A 20,202-nucleotide genomic window follows, 5' to 3' on the forward strand; every position below is an offset into this window, starting at 1 on the left:
TGGCCCCAGTGTTCAACAGACCCGAATTAGGCATTTCCCCCTTTTATTATCCCTGTCATCCCCATTCTCCCACTTCCTCCCCGTAGCCTTTGACACCACGATTCATTAAGAACCTATTAACCCCTGCTTTAAATATACTCAATGACTTAGCCTCCTCAGCCATCTGTGGCAATTCAGCACTCTCTGGGTAAAGAAATTCCTCCTGATCTCTGTTCTAAATGGACGACCCTCTATTCTGAGGCTGTTCCCTCTGGTCCTAGACTCACCCACCACTGGAAACATCCTCTCCACATCTACTCTATCTAGGCCTTAGGATATTCACTAGATTTCAAAGATTCAATGAGATTTCCGCCCCCCCCCCCCCATTCTTCTAAATTCCAGCAAGCACAGGCCCTGAGCCATCAAGCACTCCTCATATGTTAACCTCTTCATTCCTTGGATCATTCTTGTGAACTTCCTCTAAACCCTTTCCAATGCTAGCAAATCCTTTCTTCGATGAGGACTCAAAACTGCTCATAATACTCCGAGTGTGGCCTGACTAATGCCTTATAAAGTTTGAGCGCTGTATCCTTGCTGTGGTATTCTCATACTCCCGAAATGAATGTTATAATCACATTTGTCTTTCTCACCACTGACTAACCTGCAAGTTAACCTTTAGGGAATATTGCATGAGGACTCCCAAATCCCTCTGCACCTCCGGTTTCTGAATTCACTTCTCATTTGGAAAATAGTCCACGCCTTTGTTTCTTCTACCGACGAAGGGCGATTGATAAATTCATGGCCTAAGTTAGAAGGAGTCAATTTTAGAAAACCTAGCACATTTATTTTTCAACATCATCCCCTCCTACATGTACACACTTAGTCCAGCGGTCGTGGAGCATACGAATCTTGGACCTCCAGAAAGTGTCCACAGATGGGTGATTGGTAAGTTCGTGGCCTAAGGTAGAAGGAGATGAGTTATACAGCTCTCGTTACATGCACATGCAGTTCAACTCTTTGAGTGAAAATGCAGAAAGTTTGAAGTTAATAACTCATCTCCTTCTACCTTAGGCCACGAACTTATCAATCACCCCCCCGCTGTGGAGTGCTTTCTGGAGATCCAAGACGCCGACTTCTACAACGAAGGGATCTGTATGCTCCACGACCACTGGACTAAGTGTGTACATGTAGGAGGGGACTATGTTGAAAAATAAATGTGTTAGGTTTTCTAAAATTGACTCCTTCTACCTTAGGCCACGAACTTATCAATCACCCCTCGTTAAGTGCATAACCATTCTCTTCTGTACAATATATTCTATCTGTCACTTCTTTGCCCATTCCGCTAATCTGTCTAAATCCTTCTGTAGCCTCTCTCCTTCTTCAATACTACCTGCCCCTCTAACTGTTGTTGAATTGTCCGCAAACTTCACAGGTTCATAGCTTCATTTTATTATCAAAGTATGTGCGCAGAATACCACTCTGAGATTCATCTTCTACAGATAGCCATAGAATACAGAAAAACCATGGAAGTCATTTAGCCTCCCCCCACGAAAAAGAAAAAGAAACAAGACCCCAGACCCCCAACCTCTCCCTCACACTAAAACAGATGGCCCAGCCAGAGCCGGACACAGCAGCTGAAACATCGCCATCGCACCCCTATCCCCCAAGCCCCTCCCAAGCAAAAAAAAACAGCAACAATAATATCAAACACCCAAACCCTCCTTCATTACATATCACCAATCCCCCAGTCGGCAACAAGGAAGAAAACATAGTCCAGACTGATAATCACATATGTCTTGGAATTTTGAAAACATCTTTCATCAGCATCGAGGAGAGCGACAGCTCGAACTCAGTCCTTGTGTGGGGCCTTCATCCACTGAGAAATGGTCTCCTGTTGGGAGCAACCTCCGGCCCGTTGCAGCCTCCTGTAGGGAGTGACTCCCAGCCCAACCCAGGGCTAATGCAGGGCTGCCGAAGGGTCTCGGACCGAAACGTGACTGTACTCTTTTCCATAGCTGCCACCTGGCCTGCTGAGCTCCTCCAGCATTGTGTGCGTGTTGCTCTGGATTTCCAGCATGTGCAGAATCTCTCTTGTTTCTGAAGAGACAGCGAGGATGGGATGACATGAGATCAGCCTGAATTCCAGATTTGAGATTGTTTAATGTCATTTCCAGTACACAAGTCTAAAGGAAAACAAAATCATTGTCACTCCGGATCCAAAGCAGCATAAAAACACCACCAATAATGAACACAATAATAATTTTAAAAAAACGATAAATATAAATACATAAGAAAGCTATATAAATTGATTGTATGTCCATAAGGTGACACCAGACTGTACATAAGGCGACTGACAGGACGTGATAAAGTAGTGGTGGTTGGGGGTGTGAAGGGGAGGGTTAATGGGTGGAGGTGTTGATCAACCTCACTGCTTGGGGGAAAGTGACTGTTTTTGAGTCTGGTGGTCCTGGCGTCGATGCTACATAGCCTCCTCCCTGATGGGAGTGGGACAGACAGTCCATGAGCAGGGTGGGTGGGATCCTTCATGATGTTACTGGCCCCTTCTGGCACCTTTCTGTATAAACAGTATGCCTTTGATAGTGGATAGTCTGGTGCGGGTGATGTGTTGGACAGTTTTGACGACCCATTGTAGAGACGTCCTGTCTGTCCTCTACCGTGTGAGCATCGTGGTACTGTCCAACTTTCTAACTGGCATCCTGAGGTGGTGGGGTGCTGGGACCCACAGCCCAGGACTGACCCGGAGAGGTGGTTGGGGTCACTCTGGGTCAGGGTGAACACTGATCGGTCTCCCTTCCTGTCTCCAGCTACGGCACAGACATTCAGGAGGATGACAGAGGCGAGTGAGCTGGTGGCAGGAGATGCTGGCGCCCGGCTGCACAGCCACCGACTGCTCGACACATGCCTCGTGGTCGGGCTGCGGCCACAGGCTCTCCGACAGATGGTGCAGGTAGGGTCTGTCATCGGGGTCTCTCACAGATGGACCAGAACACACCCCACCTCCCCTCCCACTCACTACCCCCTCAACCTCCACCTCACCCCTCCCCTCTCTCTACCCCACCCTCCCTCCATCCCTCCACCTCACCCCTCCCCTCTCTTTACCCCACCCTCCCTCCAGCCCTCCACCTCACCCCTCCCCTCTCTCTACCCCACCCTCCCTCCATACCTCCACCTCACCCCTCCCCTCTCTCTACCCCACCCTCCCTCCATCCCTCCAACTCACCCTCTCCCCTCCCTCTATTGTTCTAACTTACCCCTCCCCCTCCATCACTCTACCTCACCCCTGGGTGCTGGAGGTGATGCACAGACAGTGGGTGCTGCCTTCTGGGGGGGAGGGGGGTTGAATGGCTTTGGATGGAGTGGTTGGACTCAGTTGTGGTTGTTCTTCCTGTGTCAGTGTAAACAGGAAGCCATTCCTGACCGGGGCAATGTTTCACCATGGGGCCTCCCCTCGGCTGTTGAGATAGTGTTGCGCCCTGGGATGTTGCCTTTCTACCCCGAGGAGTTGGGGGTGTGGAACCTCCAGTTTCTGCAGGACCGGGGGAAGCAACAGAGGCCACGCCTCTGGCACAGAGTCTGGCCCTGTGGCTCAGAAGGGTAGGGAAAGGAAGAAGGCAGCAGTAATAGGGGACTCTATAGTTAGGGGGTCAGACAGGCAATTCTGTGGATGCAGGAAAGAAGCACAGATGGTAGTTTGCCTCCCAGGTGCCAGGGTCCGGGATGTTTCTGATTGTATCCATAATATCCTGAAGTGGGAAGGTGAACAGCCAGAGTTGGTGGTACATATTGGTACCAATGACATAGGCAAGAAAAGGGAGGAGATCCTGAAAGCAGACTACAGGAAGTTAGGAAGGAAATTGAGAAGCAAGACCACGTAGGTAGTCATCTCGGGATTACAGCCTGTGCCACGTGACAGTGAGTATAGGAATAGAGTGACGTGCAGGGGGCAGGGATTCAAATTTCTGGATCATTGGGACCCCTTTTGGGGCAGGAGTGACCTGTACAAAAAGGACGGGTTGCACTTGAATCCCAGGGGGACCAATATCCTGGCGGGGAGGTTTGCTAAGGCTACTGGGGAGAGTTTAAACTAGGATTGCTGGGGGCTGGGAACCAAACTGAAGAGACGGAGGAAGAGGCGGTTGGCTCACAAATAGAGAAAGCTTGGAGACAGTGCGAGAGGGGGGATAGGCAGGTGATAGAGAAAGGACGCACTCAGACCAATGGTTTGAGATGTGTTTATTTTAATGCAAAGAGTATTATGAACAAAGTGGATGAGCTTAGAGCATGGATCAGTACTTGGAGCTATGATGATGTGGCCATTACATTGGATGGCTCAGGGACAGAAATGGTTACTTAAAGTGCCGGGTTTTAGATGTTTCAGAAAGGACAGGGAGGGAGGCAAAAGAGGTGGGGGCGTGGTACTGTTGATCAGAGATAGTGTCACGGCTGCAGAAAAGGAGGAAGACATGGAGGGATTGTCTATGGAGTCTCTGTGGATGGAAGTTAGGAACAAGAAGGGGTCAATAACTCCACTGGGTGTTTTTTATAGACCACCCAATAGTAACAGGGACATTGAGGAGCAGATAGGGAGACAGATTCTGGAAAGGTGTAACAATAGCAGGGTTGTTGTGGTGGGAGATTTTAATTTCTCAAATGTTGATTGGCATGCCCCTAGAGCGAGGAGTTTAGATGGGGTGGAGTTTGTTAGGTGTGTTCAGGAAGGTTTCTTGACACAATATGTAGATAAGCCTACAAGACGAGAGGCTGTACTTGATCTGGTATTGGGAAATGAACCTGGTCAGGTGTCAGGTCTCTCAGGGGGAGAGCATTTTGGAGATAGTGATCACAATTCTATCTCCTTTACCATAGCATTGGAGAGGGATAAGAACAGACAAGTTAGGAAAGCGTTTAATTGGAGTAAGAGGGAAATATGAGGCTATCAGGCAGGAACTTGGAAGCATAAATTGGAAACAGATGTTCTTAGAGAAATCTACGGAAGAAATGTGGCAAATGTTCAGGGGATATTTGCATGGAGTTCTGCATAGATACGTTCCAATGAGACAGGGAAAGGATGGTAGGGTACAGGAATCATGGTGTACAAAGGCTGTTGTAAATCTAGTCAAGGAGAAAAGAAGAGCTTACGAAAGGTTCAAAAAGCTAGGTAATGATAGAAAGCTAGAAGGTTATAAGGCTAGCAGGAAGGAGCTCAAGAAAAAAATTAAGAGAGCTAGAAGGGGCCATGAGAAGGCCTTGGCAGACAGGATTAAGGAAAACTCCAAGGCCATCTACAAGTATGTGAAGAGCCAGAGGATAAGACGTGAGAAAATGGGACCAATCAAGTGTGACAGTGGAAAAGTGTGTATGGAACTGGAGGAGACAGCAGAGGTACTTAATGAGTACTTTGCTTCAGTAATCACTGTGGAAAAGGATCTTGGCGATTGGAAGGATGACTTACAGCAGACTGAAAAGCTTAAGAGCTTAGATATTAAGGAAGAGGATGTGCAGGAGCTTTTGGAAAGCATCAAGTTGGATAAGTCACTGGGACCAGACAAGATGTACCCCAGACTACTGTGGAAGGCAAGGGAGGAGATTGCTGAGCCTCTGGCGATGATCTTTGCATCATCAATGGGGACTGGAGAGGTTCCAGAGGATTGGAGGGTTGCGGATGTTGTTCCATTATTCAAGAAAGGGAGTAGAGATAGCCCAGGAAATTATAGAGCAGTAGGTCTTACTTTAGTGGTTGGTAAGTTGATGGAGAAGATCCTGAGAGGCAGGATTTTTGAACATTTGGAGAGGTATAGTATGATTAGGAATAGTCAGCATGACTTTGTGAAAGGCAGGTTGTGCCTTATGAGCCTGATTGAATTTTTTGAGGATGTGACTAAACACATTAATGGTAGAGCAGTAGATGTAGTGTTATGGATTTCAGCAAGGCATTTGACAAAGTACCCCACGCAAGGCTTATTGAGAAAGTAAGGAGGCATGGGATCCAAGGGGACATTGCTTTGTGGATCCAGAACTGGCTTGTCCACAGAAGGCAAAGAGTGGTTGTAGATGGGTCATATTCTGCATGGAGGTCGGTCACCAGTGGTGTGCCTCAGGAATCTGTTCTGGGACCTCTACTCTTCATAATTTTTATAAATGACCTGGATGAAGAAATGGAGGGATGGGTTAGTAAATTTGCTGATGACACAAAGGTTGGAGGTGTTGTGGACAGTGTGGAGGGCTATCAGAGGTTACAGTGGGACATTGATAGGCTGAGAAGTGGCAGATGGAGTTCAACTCAGATAAGTGTGAGGTGGTTCATTTTGGTAGGTCAAATATTTTGACAGACTATAGTATTAATGGTAAGAATCTTGGCAGTGTGGAAGATCAGAGGGATCTTGGGGTCCGAGTCCATAGGACACTCAAAGCTGCTATGCAGGTTGACTCTGTGGTTAAGAAAGCATTTGGTGCATTGGCCTTCATCAATCGTGGGATTGAGTTTAGGAGGCTGAGAGGTAATGTTGCAGCTATGTAGGGACCTGGTCAAACCCCACTTGGAGTATTGTGCTCAGTTCTTTTCGCCTCACTACAGGAAGGAAGTGGAAACCATAGAAAGGGTGCAGAGGAGATTTACAAGGATGTTGCCTGGATTGGGGAGCATGCCTTATGAGAATAGGTTGAGTGAACTCGGCCTTTTCTCCTTGGAACGATGAAGGATGAGATGTAACTTGTAAAGGTGGAAAGATGATGAGAGGCATTGATCATGTGGATATTCAGAGGCTTTTTCCCAGGGATGAAATTGCTAGCACGAGAGGGAACAGTTTTAATGTGCTTGGAAGTAGGTACAAAACAGATATTGGGGTAAGTTTTTTATGCAGAGAGTGGTGAGTGCATGGAATGGGCTTCCGGCAACAGTGGTGGAGATGGATACAATAGGGTCTTTTAAGAGACTCCTGGATAGGTATTTGGAGCTCAGAAAAATAGAGGGCTATGGGTAACCCTAGGTAATATCTCAGGTAAGGACATGTTTGGCACAGCTTTGTGGGCCAAAGGGCCTGTATTATGATGTAGGTTTTCTATGTTTCCATGACTCCAACCCTGCCACTTCTGGTTAAGAGCAGCTTATCCAGTCATTCATGGTCCGTGATTGCTGTCTCACCATGGTGGATGGGGTGGGTGGGGGTCCCAGCTTCCAGTGTGGACAGAAAGAATTCACACACAGTCTGAGCCTCACCTTCAGAACACACTGTCTCCTTGTTACAAGCTGATAAAAATGGGAGTTGCGTGAGCTGGAATGAATGCTCTCCAATCCATGGCTGTCGTTATTCTTACGCCGTTTCTTATCTACCTTTTGCTCCACCATCTCTACCCCGCCTACGCAGTGTGTACATAGAGTGAGGTAAGCCGTCTGTGGTGTCAGCCTTCACTGCTGAGCCTCAATGTCAGTTGTGTGCAGTTCCTTGTTTATCTGATGTCCACAATAGGAAGCTCCTATCCTGGAGTTTTATGAAGCTATCGCTCGGCTAGTAAACAGACGTGAGTTCACTCTAGTTCATGCTAGCCTACAGCTTGTAGAGTTTTAGTTTTCAGCTCACTTGAGCCTACAATTTGAGGCTCAGGCCGGTTGAGACTGCTGCAGATTTTCAGTGCCTGGTAGGCTCCCCCACTTTACTTCTCCAGTGCGCACTCATCCCCACCATCTGTCTCTGCTGTGTTGCAGATTTTCAGTGCCTGGTAGGCCCCCCCACTTTACTTCTCCAGTGCGCACTCATCCCCACCATCTGTCTCTGCTGTGTTGCAGATTTTCAGTGCCTGGTAGGCCCCCCCACTTTACTTCTCCAGTGCGCACTCATCCCCACCATCTGTCTCTGCTGTGCTGCAGATTTTCAGTGCCTGGTAGGCCCCCCCACTTTATTTCTCCAGTGCGCACTCATCCCCACCATCTGTCTCTGCTGTGTTGCAGATTTTCAGTGCCTGGTAGGCCCCCCCACTTTATTTCTCCAGTGCGCACTCATCTCCACCATCTGTCTCTGCTGTGTTGCAGAAATGGGAACTCAGTGTTCCCTGCTATGAGTTTACTATTCCACACACCAGGAACCTCTGGTACAGAGGTGTTCCCAGCTCTGCGGAGTTCCCAGCCAGCAGTGGGAAAGTACAGGTAGTCCAGGGAGGATGGGTCCGTGCTCGGGATCTGGACTCGGGGTCAGTGAGGAGAGATGGAACAGTTTCACTTGTTCTATCACCTCTTCCCGATAATCATCGTTTCTACTGAAGTTTGCTCTCTTGATCCCAGGGAATAAAACATCTCCAATATTTCATATTCCTATTATCAGGCTTTAGAACAGAGCAATCACAATTTTCTCAGCAATGGTGGGACTTGCTTTCTCCTTCCATCTGCCAGTATCCTTGTTCTCTTCACCATGCTGTGGCTGTGCAAGTCCTTGCAATTCCTGTTTCCTTGAAGCCTTGTGTTCCCTCCTCCAGCCTGTGCCCGTGGCTCATCTCAGACTCTCAGCTGGCTTTGGCTTTGCTTGGCTGACCCTTCCTCAAGACTTTGGCTCTCTTGAACTTTTTCTGAGTCTGCCTGTCCTGCCTGCTGAGGCCTCTCCTCGAGTCTTCCTGCCCCATCTGCCAAGGTCTCTCCTTGAGTCTTCCTGTCCTACCTGCCGAGGTCTCTTCTTGTGCCTCTCCTGGCCTCGACAAGACTAACATGGTGGCATAGTGGTTAGCACGATGCTGTTCCAGCTCAGGATGTCAGAGTTCAGAGTTCAGTCCAGGGCACCCTCCCCATGGAAAGGGTGCCCTGGTTTCCTCCCACTGGCCACAGACGTACTGGGTAGGTACTGGTTATTGTGAATTGTCCGGTGATTAGGTTAGGGTTAAACAGAGTGTTGGGGGCTGCTGGGACAGCACTGCTCAAAGGGCCAGAAGAGTGCTCCGTGCCGTATTGTTGAATTGACATGTTCTGCCACAAACTATGGTTTCTTACTTCCTGATGTTTTATCTTTTGAAGGATATACAACACAATGGCTCTGAAGCCTCTGATGCGTCACCTGAGGTGCTGTCCATTCACACACCACCCTTCATCAGCACTCAGTCCGGTTCCGAGACCTGCAGGAACAATACAGGGGGTACCACTGGGCCAGATCTCCCATCAGGCCAACCTTTCAGCAGCGTGGAACTCCCGAAGAAGCACCTCAGAATTCCAAGGAGAATCGACCTGTGTGGGCTGCCAGAGCTGTGTTTCCCAGGTGAGGGAGTTCAGAACCATCGGTCTAGGTCAAATGGGATGGGCAGGCAGAGTGCAGAGGACTCAAAATAATCAAAGTAGGACATGCATGGTAAACGGTAGGGCATTGAAGAATTCAGTAGAACAGAGGGATCTAGGAATAATAGTGCATAGTTCCCTGAAGGTGGAATCTCATGTGGATAGGGTGGTGAAGAAAACTTTTGGTATGCTGGCCTTTATAAATCAGAGCATTGAATATAGGAGTTGAGATGTAATGTTGAAATTGTACAAGGCGTTGATGAGGCCAAATTTGGAGTATTGTGTACAGTTTTGGTCACCGAATTATAGGAAAGCTGTCAACAAAATAGAGAGAGTACAGAGAAGATTTACTAGAATGTTACCTGGGTTTCATCACCTAAGTTACAAAGAAAGGTTGAACAAGTTAGGTCTTTATTCTTTGGAACGTAGAAGGTTGAGGGGGTACTTGATAGAGGTGTAGTATTTAAAATTATGAGGGGGATAGATAGAGTTAACACGGATAGGCTTTTTCCGTTGAAAGAGGGGGAGATTCAAACAAGAGGACATGAGTTGAGAGTTAAAGGGCAAAAGTTTAGGGGTAACATGAGGGAGAACTTCTTTACTCAGAGAATGATAGCTGTGTGGAATGAGCTTCCAGCAGAAGTGGTTGAGGCAGGTTCGATGTTGTCATTTAAAGTTAAATTGGACAGCTATATGGACAGGGAAGGAATGGAGGGTTATGGGCTGAGTGCAGATCGGTGGGACTAGGTGAGAGTAAGAGTTCACCTAGTCTTGTTTCCGTGATGGCCTGTTTCCGTGCTGTAATTGTTATATGGTTATATAGGACAGGACGAATGGGGGTCTGGGGGTTGCAGGAAGCAGTCAGAGGGGCTTGGCCTATATTAATTAGCTGTTTGCTGCACCTCACCCACCTTCCCTCAGTCTCCTTCCCCTCAGAGTGTTGTGCATTAAAGGAATGGGTGTCATAGGATAAAACAACATTCACAGGCCCTTCAGCCCATCTGCTCCATGTCAACCAAAGTTCCCATCTAAGTTATCCCTTTTGCTCACATTTTCCCCAAATCCCTCTAAATCAAGAGTTCTCAACCTTTTTTATAACATGGACCCCCTACCATAAACCGAGGGTCCGTGGGCCCAGGTTGGAACCCCTGGTCTAAACGAACCACCCTCAGAATGGAAAAGCTGTCCCTTGCGTCCCTTGTCAATCTTTAACCCCTCATCTTAAACGTATGCCCTCTAATTTTTGATTCCCTTTCCCTGGGGAAAAGGTCTGTGTGTATTTACCCCACCTACACTCCTCCTGACTTTATACACCTCTGTCAGATCACTAAACCTCACACCCATCAGCCCTACTTTGAACATGTCCCTTTTGAAATTGGCCCAGCATTAACACAGCCCCACGGTCTGCTGGCGCCAACAGGTGGTGGGAATGGCTTGTCCTGTACGTAGGCCGACCCAAGGAAGGGGTGGACAGGATGAAGGCCCTCTCCATTATCCATGCTTGTCAGGCCAGTTTCAGACCCTCCCCCCAAGCCATGACCACAGGACAGCTAACAACCCCACCCCATACTGGGCCACGATTGGAACTTCCCTGAAGCTGTCTCTATAGAGACGTAATTAGGTTAGCTGGCACCGATTTGTGTGGGGAAACTGACCAGGAAGAAAACTGTGTGTTCCCAACATTCACCTGATAAAGCCCACCCACCCCCACCCACCAGGGTTTAACACCTCACGATTTGTCCCTTGCCCATCAAGAGTCGAGTCGAGTCAAGTCAAGTTGAGTCAAATCAAGTCACTTTTTATTGTCATTTCGACCATAACTGCTGGTACAGTACATAGTGAAAACGAGACAACGTTTTTCAGGACCATGATGCTACATGAAACAATACAAAAACTACACTGAACTACGTAAAACAACACAAAAACTACACTAGACTACAGACCTACCCAGGACTGCATAAAGTGCACAAAACAGTGCAAGCATTACAATAAATAATAAACAAGACAATAGGCACAGTAGAGGGCAGTAGGTTAATGTCCTTGAACAGCACATTGTCAGGTTTCAGACTGGATGTTGACCCAAGAGGACAGTGTGGAGCCTCTGTTGAGAACTCCCACCTCAGGAGCAAATGTTTGCAGCCTGCCTACCACAGCTCTGGTTGAAGGGACCACCAGGGTTCAGTGTCACAGAATGGCACTGGAACTGAAAGGGTTAACAGGTAATGAGAAACAGCTGTTACAAACCTGCACTCTCTCCCTCAAAGGCCACAAGGGTCTGTGGGTCTGCTGAGAAGACCATCAGACATAGTGACAGAATTAGACCATTCGGCCCATCAAGTCTTTGCAACGATTCCATCATGGCTGATTTATTTTCCCTTTCTCCTGCCTTCTCCTGTAGCCTTTGACACCCTTAATATTCAAGAACCTCTCGACCTCCACTTTAAATATACTCAATGACCTGGCCTCCACAGCTATCTGTGGCAATGAATTCCATAGATTCGCCATCCTCTGGCTAAAAAAATTCCTCTTCATCTCTGTTCTAAATGGACATCCTTGTATTCTGAAGCTGTGATCCTCAAAGGCAGGGTAGATGGATCTGTGTTTGAAAAGCGGGGCAGAGAGCTGTGGAGTCACAGCGTGGGCTTAAGGTATTGAATGTCCCTTCATGTTCCCATAGGTCCCCCTCCCCCGTTTCTTGCTTCCAACCCTCATCACTTACAGAGGGAGAGCTTGGACAACTAACAACCTGCAGGAGGGCCTCAACATTGGTGGAAGGAGAGGACTGCTCACTCCCTTGTCCCTAGACAATTCCTTGTCCTCACTCCCACCAGATGCTGCTCGATCCAGTGGCTTGTGGATTGATCCAGATTCCAGTGTCTGCTGTCCCTGCTGTCTTCATTTGGACAATGTTTCTGGAGCCACAGTAATCGGGTGGTGGAAAGATGGTGGTCTTATGGTCTTATTACAGATGGACAGAGAACTCTGACCCTGGTGCTGTGTTATGTGGGTAGGATGGAGTGTGAGATTAGTTGACATTAGTACCTGTCCAAAGTTGATGAATCTCTGTAGCTGTGGGAACTTGGGAAACCAGACATCAAATAAGAAGAATCTAGATTATTCATTTGTCTCCCCTCTCTTCATATCTGCCCCTCGTCATCTCTCTAATTTCTCTGTGTCCATCTCACCCCCATCGCAACCTCCACTCTTCATCTCTCTCCTCCGCTCTCTGTCTCTGCTTCAATCTGACTCTCTCTGTCTCTCCCTTTCACCCTCGCTTATTCACTCTCTCCCTCATGTTCTTCCTTTTTCACTTTCTCTGTGTTTCCCACTCCTTTTTTATTCTTTCTGTCCCTCCCCACCCTTCTCCTGCGTCTAATTCTGACTCTCACTTTCCCTCCATCTTCTTGTTGATATTTCTATTAATCTGTTGCCTGTTGCTCTTCTGCTTCCCTCTGCCTTTATGTGTGTCTCCAAATCTCTCTGTCAATTTATCGTTCACTCTTCCCCCCCCCACCCCTTCTTCTTTCTCTCCCTCACCCCTCTCTCTGCTTTCTCTCTTCTCTCATTTTCTCTCTCTGTGCTTCCCTTTCTAACTTTGGTCTATTTGAATGTGATTCATTCTCATTCTCCCCCTCCCCCTCCCTTCCCACTCTATCCCTCCCTCTCCCCTCACTCCTTCCCTCACTCCCTCTCCCTCCCTCTCCCTCCCTCTCCCTCCCCCTCTCCCCCTCTCCCCCTCTCCCTCTCTCCCCCTCTCCCTCTCCCCCCTCTCCCCCCCTCTCCCCTCTCTCCCCTCCCTCCCTCCCTCTCCCTCCCTCTCCCTCTCTCCCTCTCCCTCCCTCTCCCTCCCTCTCCTTCCCCCTCTCCCCCTCTTCCCCTCTCCCTCTCCCCCTCTCCCTCCCTCCCTCTTCCCCTCTGCCTCTCCCTCCATCCACTGCTGCACCTTCCCAGATGGATTTCAGCTGGACACTGAAGGAAGAGAAGGTTCTTTCCACTTCCTCGTACTGACGGATATTCTGGGTGACCGACAGCACGGTGTGGTGCTTCAGGTGTACCGAGAGATCAAGGTGAGGACTGCAATGTCACCGTTTCTTCGGACACTGGTCCCTTTGCGATACTCAAAGACAGTGAGCCGTTCCTCTCAAGGTCGGGATTTCTGAAATCAGTTTGGGAACGTTCAGAGACAGAGGAAGGGAAATTGGGATAGAACTTGCTGTTACTGAACTGTGCAGGGAACTTGAACTTTGGTAGAAAGAATAAAGAGGTAGAATATTTTCTAAATGGAGAGAAAACCAGAGGCAGGAGAATGGGGTTGAGAGGAATAATAAACCTGCCATGATGGGCCGAATGGCCTACTTGTGCTCCTATGTCTTATGGTTTAAATTTATTATCAAGGTACATATATGTCATCATATACCAGCCTGACACATAGTGTCTAATGGCATTCGCAGTATATACAACATATTTAAAAAGCAAACCAATTGATAATGATGAATAAATAAGCAATAAATATTAAGAACATGAGATGAAGAGTCCTTGAAAGTGAATCTATAGGTTGTGGGGACATTTCAGTGATGGGGTGAGTGAAATTGAGTGATGTTATCTCCTCTCGTTCAAGAGCCTGATGGTTGAGGGTTCATAATTGTTCCTGAATCTAGTGATGATGAGGGTGGGGAGCCCAGAGCAAGGTGGGGGAGTGGGTACTTTGTGGGATTGGAACCTGGTATTCTCCCTCTGTTCTTGCAGCTACCATTGGCTGGGATCTATAGGGCCATTGGCCCTCACGTTGCCAGGTTGAGGTGTCGGAGTGTTGGGCCCCACGTTGCCAGGTTGAGATGTCAGAATGTTGGCCCCACGTTGCCAGGTTGAGATGTCAGAATGTTGGCCCCACGTTGCCAGGTTGAGTTGGAGGAGCATTGGGCCCCACATTGCTATGTTAAGGAGCAGTTTTTGCCCTACAGCCATTGGGCTCCTGAACCAACTTCACTTGCATCAGTACCGAACTGACTCAGCAGCCTGTGGACTGAATTTCAAGGACTCTGCAGTTCTTGTTCTCAATATTATTTGCTTACTTTTTTATTATTTCCACATTGGATATTTGTTGGTCTTTGGTTTATTGTGGATTCTATTAAGTTTCCTTGCTCTCCTGTGGATCCCTGCAAGGAAATGAATCTCAAGGTTGTATTTGGCATACACATGTAATACCTGGGTTTAAGACCATGCTTTCTTTTATTGATCCAGTTACATTGTTGGGTATTTTATTTTCTGCAGATTTTCTCAAAATGCATTATCTGTTCCTTTAATTACATTATACAATTGAGTATCTCATTTTTGCTGTTTAAAATAAAAATTCAGTTGATTAAGTTGAATTAAATGGTTGAATTAGCCAATAGGCTTTGTCTTAGGAACATTCTAGCTACAGAACAGGTAAAAGAATAGGATGCCATTTTCTAAAGAGCGGAGGATTGTAGAAGGGAAAAAGAAATGGTAAATGAACGTCAGAGAAGAACAGAATTCATTTGGAAGGACGGATGCTGCTGTGGGAAAATCCTTGTGTAGACAACTTTCAGTTCGCTAGTTAGCACACAGTGTTGGAGAATTTACCATGAGTGCCCACAAAACAGAATCTCAGGACTGTATATGGTGACATGTATGTACTTTGACTGTAAATTTACTTTGAACATTTTGCCTGTTGGTCTACCGAAGGCAACAGGCAGAGTTTTCCTGTGATTTGTGTGGTACTCTCGTCTGGCGGAGTGACCTCACCCTCCTTGGGAGGGGGCAGGGGGTGGTTAGTTTTCAGGAAGAGGAGGGGCAACTGCCACTGTCTGATGAAATGATTTTGCCCTGTAGGAGAGCGACCTGCATCCTGCAGAAACCCCGGGCACGGAGCTGGCAGCAGAAGCTGTCTGTCTGCGGGTCCCCTATGCCATCTGTGTGATTACCAAGTTCCCGTATTACACTGCGCTCAAGGACTGCCTCTCCTGGTAAGTGAACAGAAGATACACACAGAAACAGCATGGTAGCATGCTATTACAGTGCCAGCGACCCAGGTTCAATACCCACCACCGCCTGAAGGAGTTTGTACTTTCACCCGTGACTCCGTGCGTTTCCTCCCACATTCCAAACACATACAGGCCAGAATAAGGCCTAATATCTCTGGTAAATGTCATGAAATTAGTTGATTTGCAGCAGCAATACATTCCAATACGTGATAAAAAAACTGTATTACAATAAGAAATACATAGAGTGCAGTGCCTATAAAAACTATTCACCCCCCTCCTTGGAAGTTTTCATCTTTTATTGTTTTACAATATGGAAACACAGTGGATTTAATTTTGGCTTTTTTTTTACAATGATCAACAGAAAAATACTCTCGTGTCCAAGTGAAAACAGATCTCTACAAAGTGATCTAAGTTAGTTACAAATATAAAACACAAAATAATTGATAGCATAAGTATTCACCCTCTTTAATATGACACTGGTGCAGCCAGTTGGTTTTAGAAGTCACATAGTTAGTGAAATGGAGCTCACCATGTGCAGTCAGGGTGTTTCAATTGATTATAGTAAAAATACACCTGTATCTGGAAAGTCTATGCTGGTGAGTCAGTATCCTGGCAAAAACTACACCATGAAGACAAAAGAACACTCCAAGCGACTCTGTGAAAAGGTTATTGAAAAGTACAAGTCAGGAGATGGATACAAGAAAATTTCCAAGTCACTGAAAATCCTTTGGAGTACAGTTAACTGTAAATCTGCCTGGAACAGACCATCTCCAAAAACTGAGTGACCATGCAAGAAGCAGACTAGTGAGGGAGGCCACTAAGATACCTATGACAACCCTGGAGGAGTTACACAGAAACATAGAAAAGAGGTGCAGGAGTAGGCCATTCGGCCCTTCGAGCCTGCACCGCCATTCAGTATGATCATGGCTGATCATCCAACTCAGAACCCTGCACTAGCCTTCCCTCCATACCCCCTGCTCCCTTTAGCCACAAGGGCCAAATCTAACTCCCTCTTAAATATAGCCAATGAACTGGCCTCAACTGTTTCCTATGGCAGAGAATTCCACAGATTCACCACTCTCTGTGTGAAGAAGTTTTTCCTAATCTCGGTCCTAAAACGCTTCCCCTTTATCCTCAAACTGTGAGCCCTCATTCTGGACTTCACCAACATCGGGAAAAATCTTCCTGCATCTAGCCTGTCCAATCCCTTTAGGATTTTATATGTTTCAATAAGATCCCCCCTCAATCTTCTAAATTCCAATGAGTATAAGCCTAGTTGATCTAGTCTTTCATCATATGAAAGTCCTGCCATCCCTGGAATCAATCTGGTGACACACATAAAAGTTGCTGGTGAACGCAGCAGGCCAGGCAGCATCTCTAGAAAGAGGTGCAGTCGAGGTTTCAGGCCGAGACCCTTCGCCAGTACTAACTGAAGGAAGAATGAGTAAGGGATTTGAAAGTTGGAGGGGGAGGGGGAGATCCAAAATGAGAGGAGAAGACAGGAGGGGGAGGGATGGAGCCAAGAGCTGGACAGGTGATAGGCAAAAGGATACGAGAGGATCATGGGACAGGAGGTCCGGGAAGAAAGACAGGGGGGGGGGACCCAGAGGATGGGCAAGGGGTATATTCAGAGGGACATCCCTCCTGTCAAATCCCTTACTCACTCTTCCTTCAGTTAGTCCTGACAAAGGGTCTCGGCCTGAAACGTCAACTGCACCTCTTCCTAGAGAAGCTGCCTGGCCTGCTGCGTTCACCAGCAACTTTTATGTGTGTTGCTTGAATTTCCAGCATCTGCAGAATTCCTGTTGTTTGCGTTATCAATCTGGTGAACCTTCTTTGTACTCCCTCTATGGCAAGGATGTCTTTCCTCAGATTAGGGGACCAAAACTGCACACAATACTCCAGGTGTGGTCTCACTAAGGCCTTGTACAACTGCAGTAGTACCTCCCTGCTCCTGTACTCGAATCCTCTTGCTATGAATGCCAGCATACCATTTGCCTTTTTCACTGCCTGCTGTACCTGCATGCCCATTTTCAATGACTGGTGTACAATGACACTCAGGTCTCGTTGCACCTCCCCTTTTCCTAATCGGCCACCATTCAGATAATAATCTGTTTTCCTGTTTTTGCCACCAAAGTGGATAACCTCACATGTATCCACATTAAATTGCATCTGCCATGAATTTGCCCACTCACCTAACCTATCCAAGTCATTCAACATCCTCTTAGCATCCTACTCACAGCAAACTTTGCCGCCCTGCTTCGTGTCATCCGTAAACTTGGAGATGCTGCATTTAATTCCCTCATCTCAGTCATTAATATATAAATTGTAAACGGCTGGGGTCCCAGCACTGAGCCTTGCGGTACCCCACGAGTCACTGCCTGCCAATCTGGAAAGATCCCGTTTATTCCCACTCTTTGCTTCCTGTCTGCCAACCAATTCTCTATCCACATCAGTACCATACCCCCAATACTGTGTGCTTTAAGTTTGCACACTAATCTCTTGTGTGGGACCTTGTCAAAAGCCTTTTGAAAATCCAAATATACCACATCCACTGGTTCTCCCCTATCCACTCTACTAGTTACATCCTCAAAAAATTCTATGAGATTCGTCAGACATGATTTTCCTTTCACAGATCCATACTGACTTTGTCCAATGATTTCACCGCTTTGCAAATGTGCTGTTATCACATCTTTGATAACTGACTCTAGCATTTTCCCCACCACCGGTGTCAGGCTAACCGGTCCATAATTCCCCGGTTTCTCTCTCCCTCCTTTTTTTAAAAGTGGGGTTACATTAGCCACCCTCCAACCCTCAGAAACTAGTCCAGAATCTAAAGAGTTTTGAAAAATTATCACTAATGCATCCACTATTTCTTGGACTAATTCCTTAAGCACTCTGGGATGCAGACCATCTGGCCCTGGGGATTTATCTGCCTTTAATCCCTTCAATTTACCTGACACCACTTCCCTACTAACATGTATTTCCCTCAGTTCCTCCATCTCACTGGACCCTCTGTCCTCTACTATTTCCAGAAGATTATTTATGTCCTCCTTAGTGAAGACAGAACCAAAGTAGTTATTCAATTGGTCTGCCATGTCCTTGCTCCCCATAATCAATTCACCTGTTTCTGTCTGTGTGGGACCTACATTTGCCTTAACCAATCTTTTTCTTTTCACGTATCTATAAAAGCTTTTACAGTCAGTTTTTATGTTCCCTGCCAGTTTTCTCTCATAATCTTTTTTCCCCTTCCTAATTAAGCCCTTTGTCCTCCTCTGCTGGACTCTGAATTTCTCCCGGTCCTCAGGTGAGCCACTTTTTCTGGCTAATTTGTATGCTTCTTCTTTGGAATTGATACTATCCCTAATTTCCCTTGTCAGCCACGGGTGCACTACCTTCCTTGATTTATTCTTTTGCCAAACTGGGATGAACAATTGTTGTAGTTCATCCATGCGATCTTTAAATGCTTGCCATTGCATATCCACCGTCAATCCTTTAAGTGTCATTTGCCAGTCTATCTTAGCTAATTCACGTCTCATACCTTCAAAGTTACCCTTCTTTAAGTTCAGAACCTTTGTTTCTGAATTAACTATGTCACTCTCCATCTTAATGAAGAATTCCACCATATTATGGTCACTCTTACCCAAGGGGCCTCTCATGACAAGATTGCTAATTAGCCCTTCCTCATTGCTCAAAACCCAGTCTAGAATAGCCTGTTCTCTAGTTGGTTCCTCAACATGTTGGTTCAAAAAAACCATCCCGCATACATTCCAAGAAATCCTCTTCCTCAGCACCCTTACCAATTTGGTTCACCCAATCTATATGTAGATTGAAGTCACCCATTATAACTGCTGTTCCTTTATTGCACGCATTTCTAATTTCCTGTTTAATACCATCCCCAACCTCACTACTACTGTTAGATGGCCTGTACACAACTCCCACCAGCCCCTTGGTGTTATGCAGCTCTACCCATATCGATTCCGCATCTTCCCGGCTAATGTCCTTCCTTTCTATTGCGTTAATCTCCTCTCTAACCAGCAATGCTACCCCACCTCCTTTTCTTTCATGTCTATCCCTTGTGAATATTGAATATCCCTGAATGTTGAGCTCCCATCCTTGGTCACCCTGGAGCCATGTCTCTGTGATCCCAACTATATCATATTCATTAATAACAATCTGCACTTTTAATTCATCCACCTTGTTACGAATGCTCCTTGCATTGACACACAAAGCCTTACAAGCTTCAGTGGCTGAGATGGGAGACAACTGTTACCCAGGTGCTTCACCAGTCGCAGCTTTATGAGAGAATGGCAAAGAGAAAGCCACTGTTGGGAAAAAAACTCACATGAAATCTTAGCTAGAGTTTGCCAGAAGGCATGTGGGAGACTCTGAAGTCAGCTGGAAGAAGATTCTATGTTCTGATGAAACCAAAATGAGCTTTTTGGCCATCAGACTAAATCCTATGTTTGCTGTAAGCCGAACACTGCACATCGTCAAAAACACACCATCCCTGTCGTGAAGCATGGTGGTGGCTGCATCATCCTGTGGGGATGCTTCACTGCAGCAGGTCCTGGGAGGCTTGTGAAGGTAGAGGGTAAAATGAATGCAGCAAAATACAGAAAAATCCTGACGCAATCTGCAAGAGAATGTGAGAGAAGTTTTTTTTCCCAGCAAGACAATGACCCCAAGCTTAAAGCCAAAGCTATACAGGACTGTCTTAAAAACAACAAAGTTAATATCATGGAGTGGCTAAGTCAGAGTCCAGACCGCAATCTTATTGAAAATTTGTGGCTGGACTTAAACGGGGCTGTTAAGTCACGATCTCCATGAAATCTGACAGAACTTGAGCAGTTTTGTAAAGAAGAATTGGGAAAAATTGCAATGTCCAGATGTGCAAAGCTGATAGAGACCTATCCACACAGACTCAAAGCTGTAATTGCTGCCAAA

General features: G+C 46.7%; 1 protein-coding gene across 7 annotated transcripts in view; it reads left to right on the top strand.

Moving 5' to 3' along the window:
* The window catches only part of LOC140188363 (DENN domain-containing protein 3-like), a 180,098-nt gene that overhangs the window by 30,018 nt on the left and 129,878 nt on the right, over positions 1 to 20,202 (top strand). For 5 of the 7 annotated variants that reach the window (XM_072244564.1, XM_072244590.1, XM_072244574.1 and 2 more), the window contains exons 2-6: positions 1,051 to 1,156; positions 2,805 to 2,947; positions 8,996 to 9,233; positions 13,202 to 13,317; positions 15,104 to 15,237. In XM_072244564.1, the coding sequence (XP_072100665.1) occupies positions 1,051 to 1,156; positions 2,805 to 2,947; positions 8,996 to 9,233; positions 13,202 to 13,317; positions 15,104 to 15,237 (737 nt within the window). Of the gene's footprint in view, positions 1 to 1,050; positions 1,157 to 2,804; positions 2,948 to 8,995; positions 9,234 to 13,201; positions 13,318 to 15,103; positions 15,238 to 20,202 lie in introns of those variants that run through there. The other 2 variants (XM_072244606.1, XM_072244601.1) reach the window with 2 other exon arrangements.

The sequence above is a fragment of the Mobula birostris genome, chromosome 2, assembly GCF_030028105.1.
Source record: "Mobula birostris isolate sMobBir1 chromosome 2, sMobBir1.hap1, whole genome shotgun sequence".
Taxonomy (NCBI): domain Eukaryota; kingdom Metazoa; phylum Chordata; class Chondrichthyes; order Myliobatiformes; family Myliobatidae; genus Mobula; species Mobula birostris.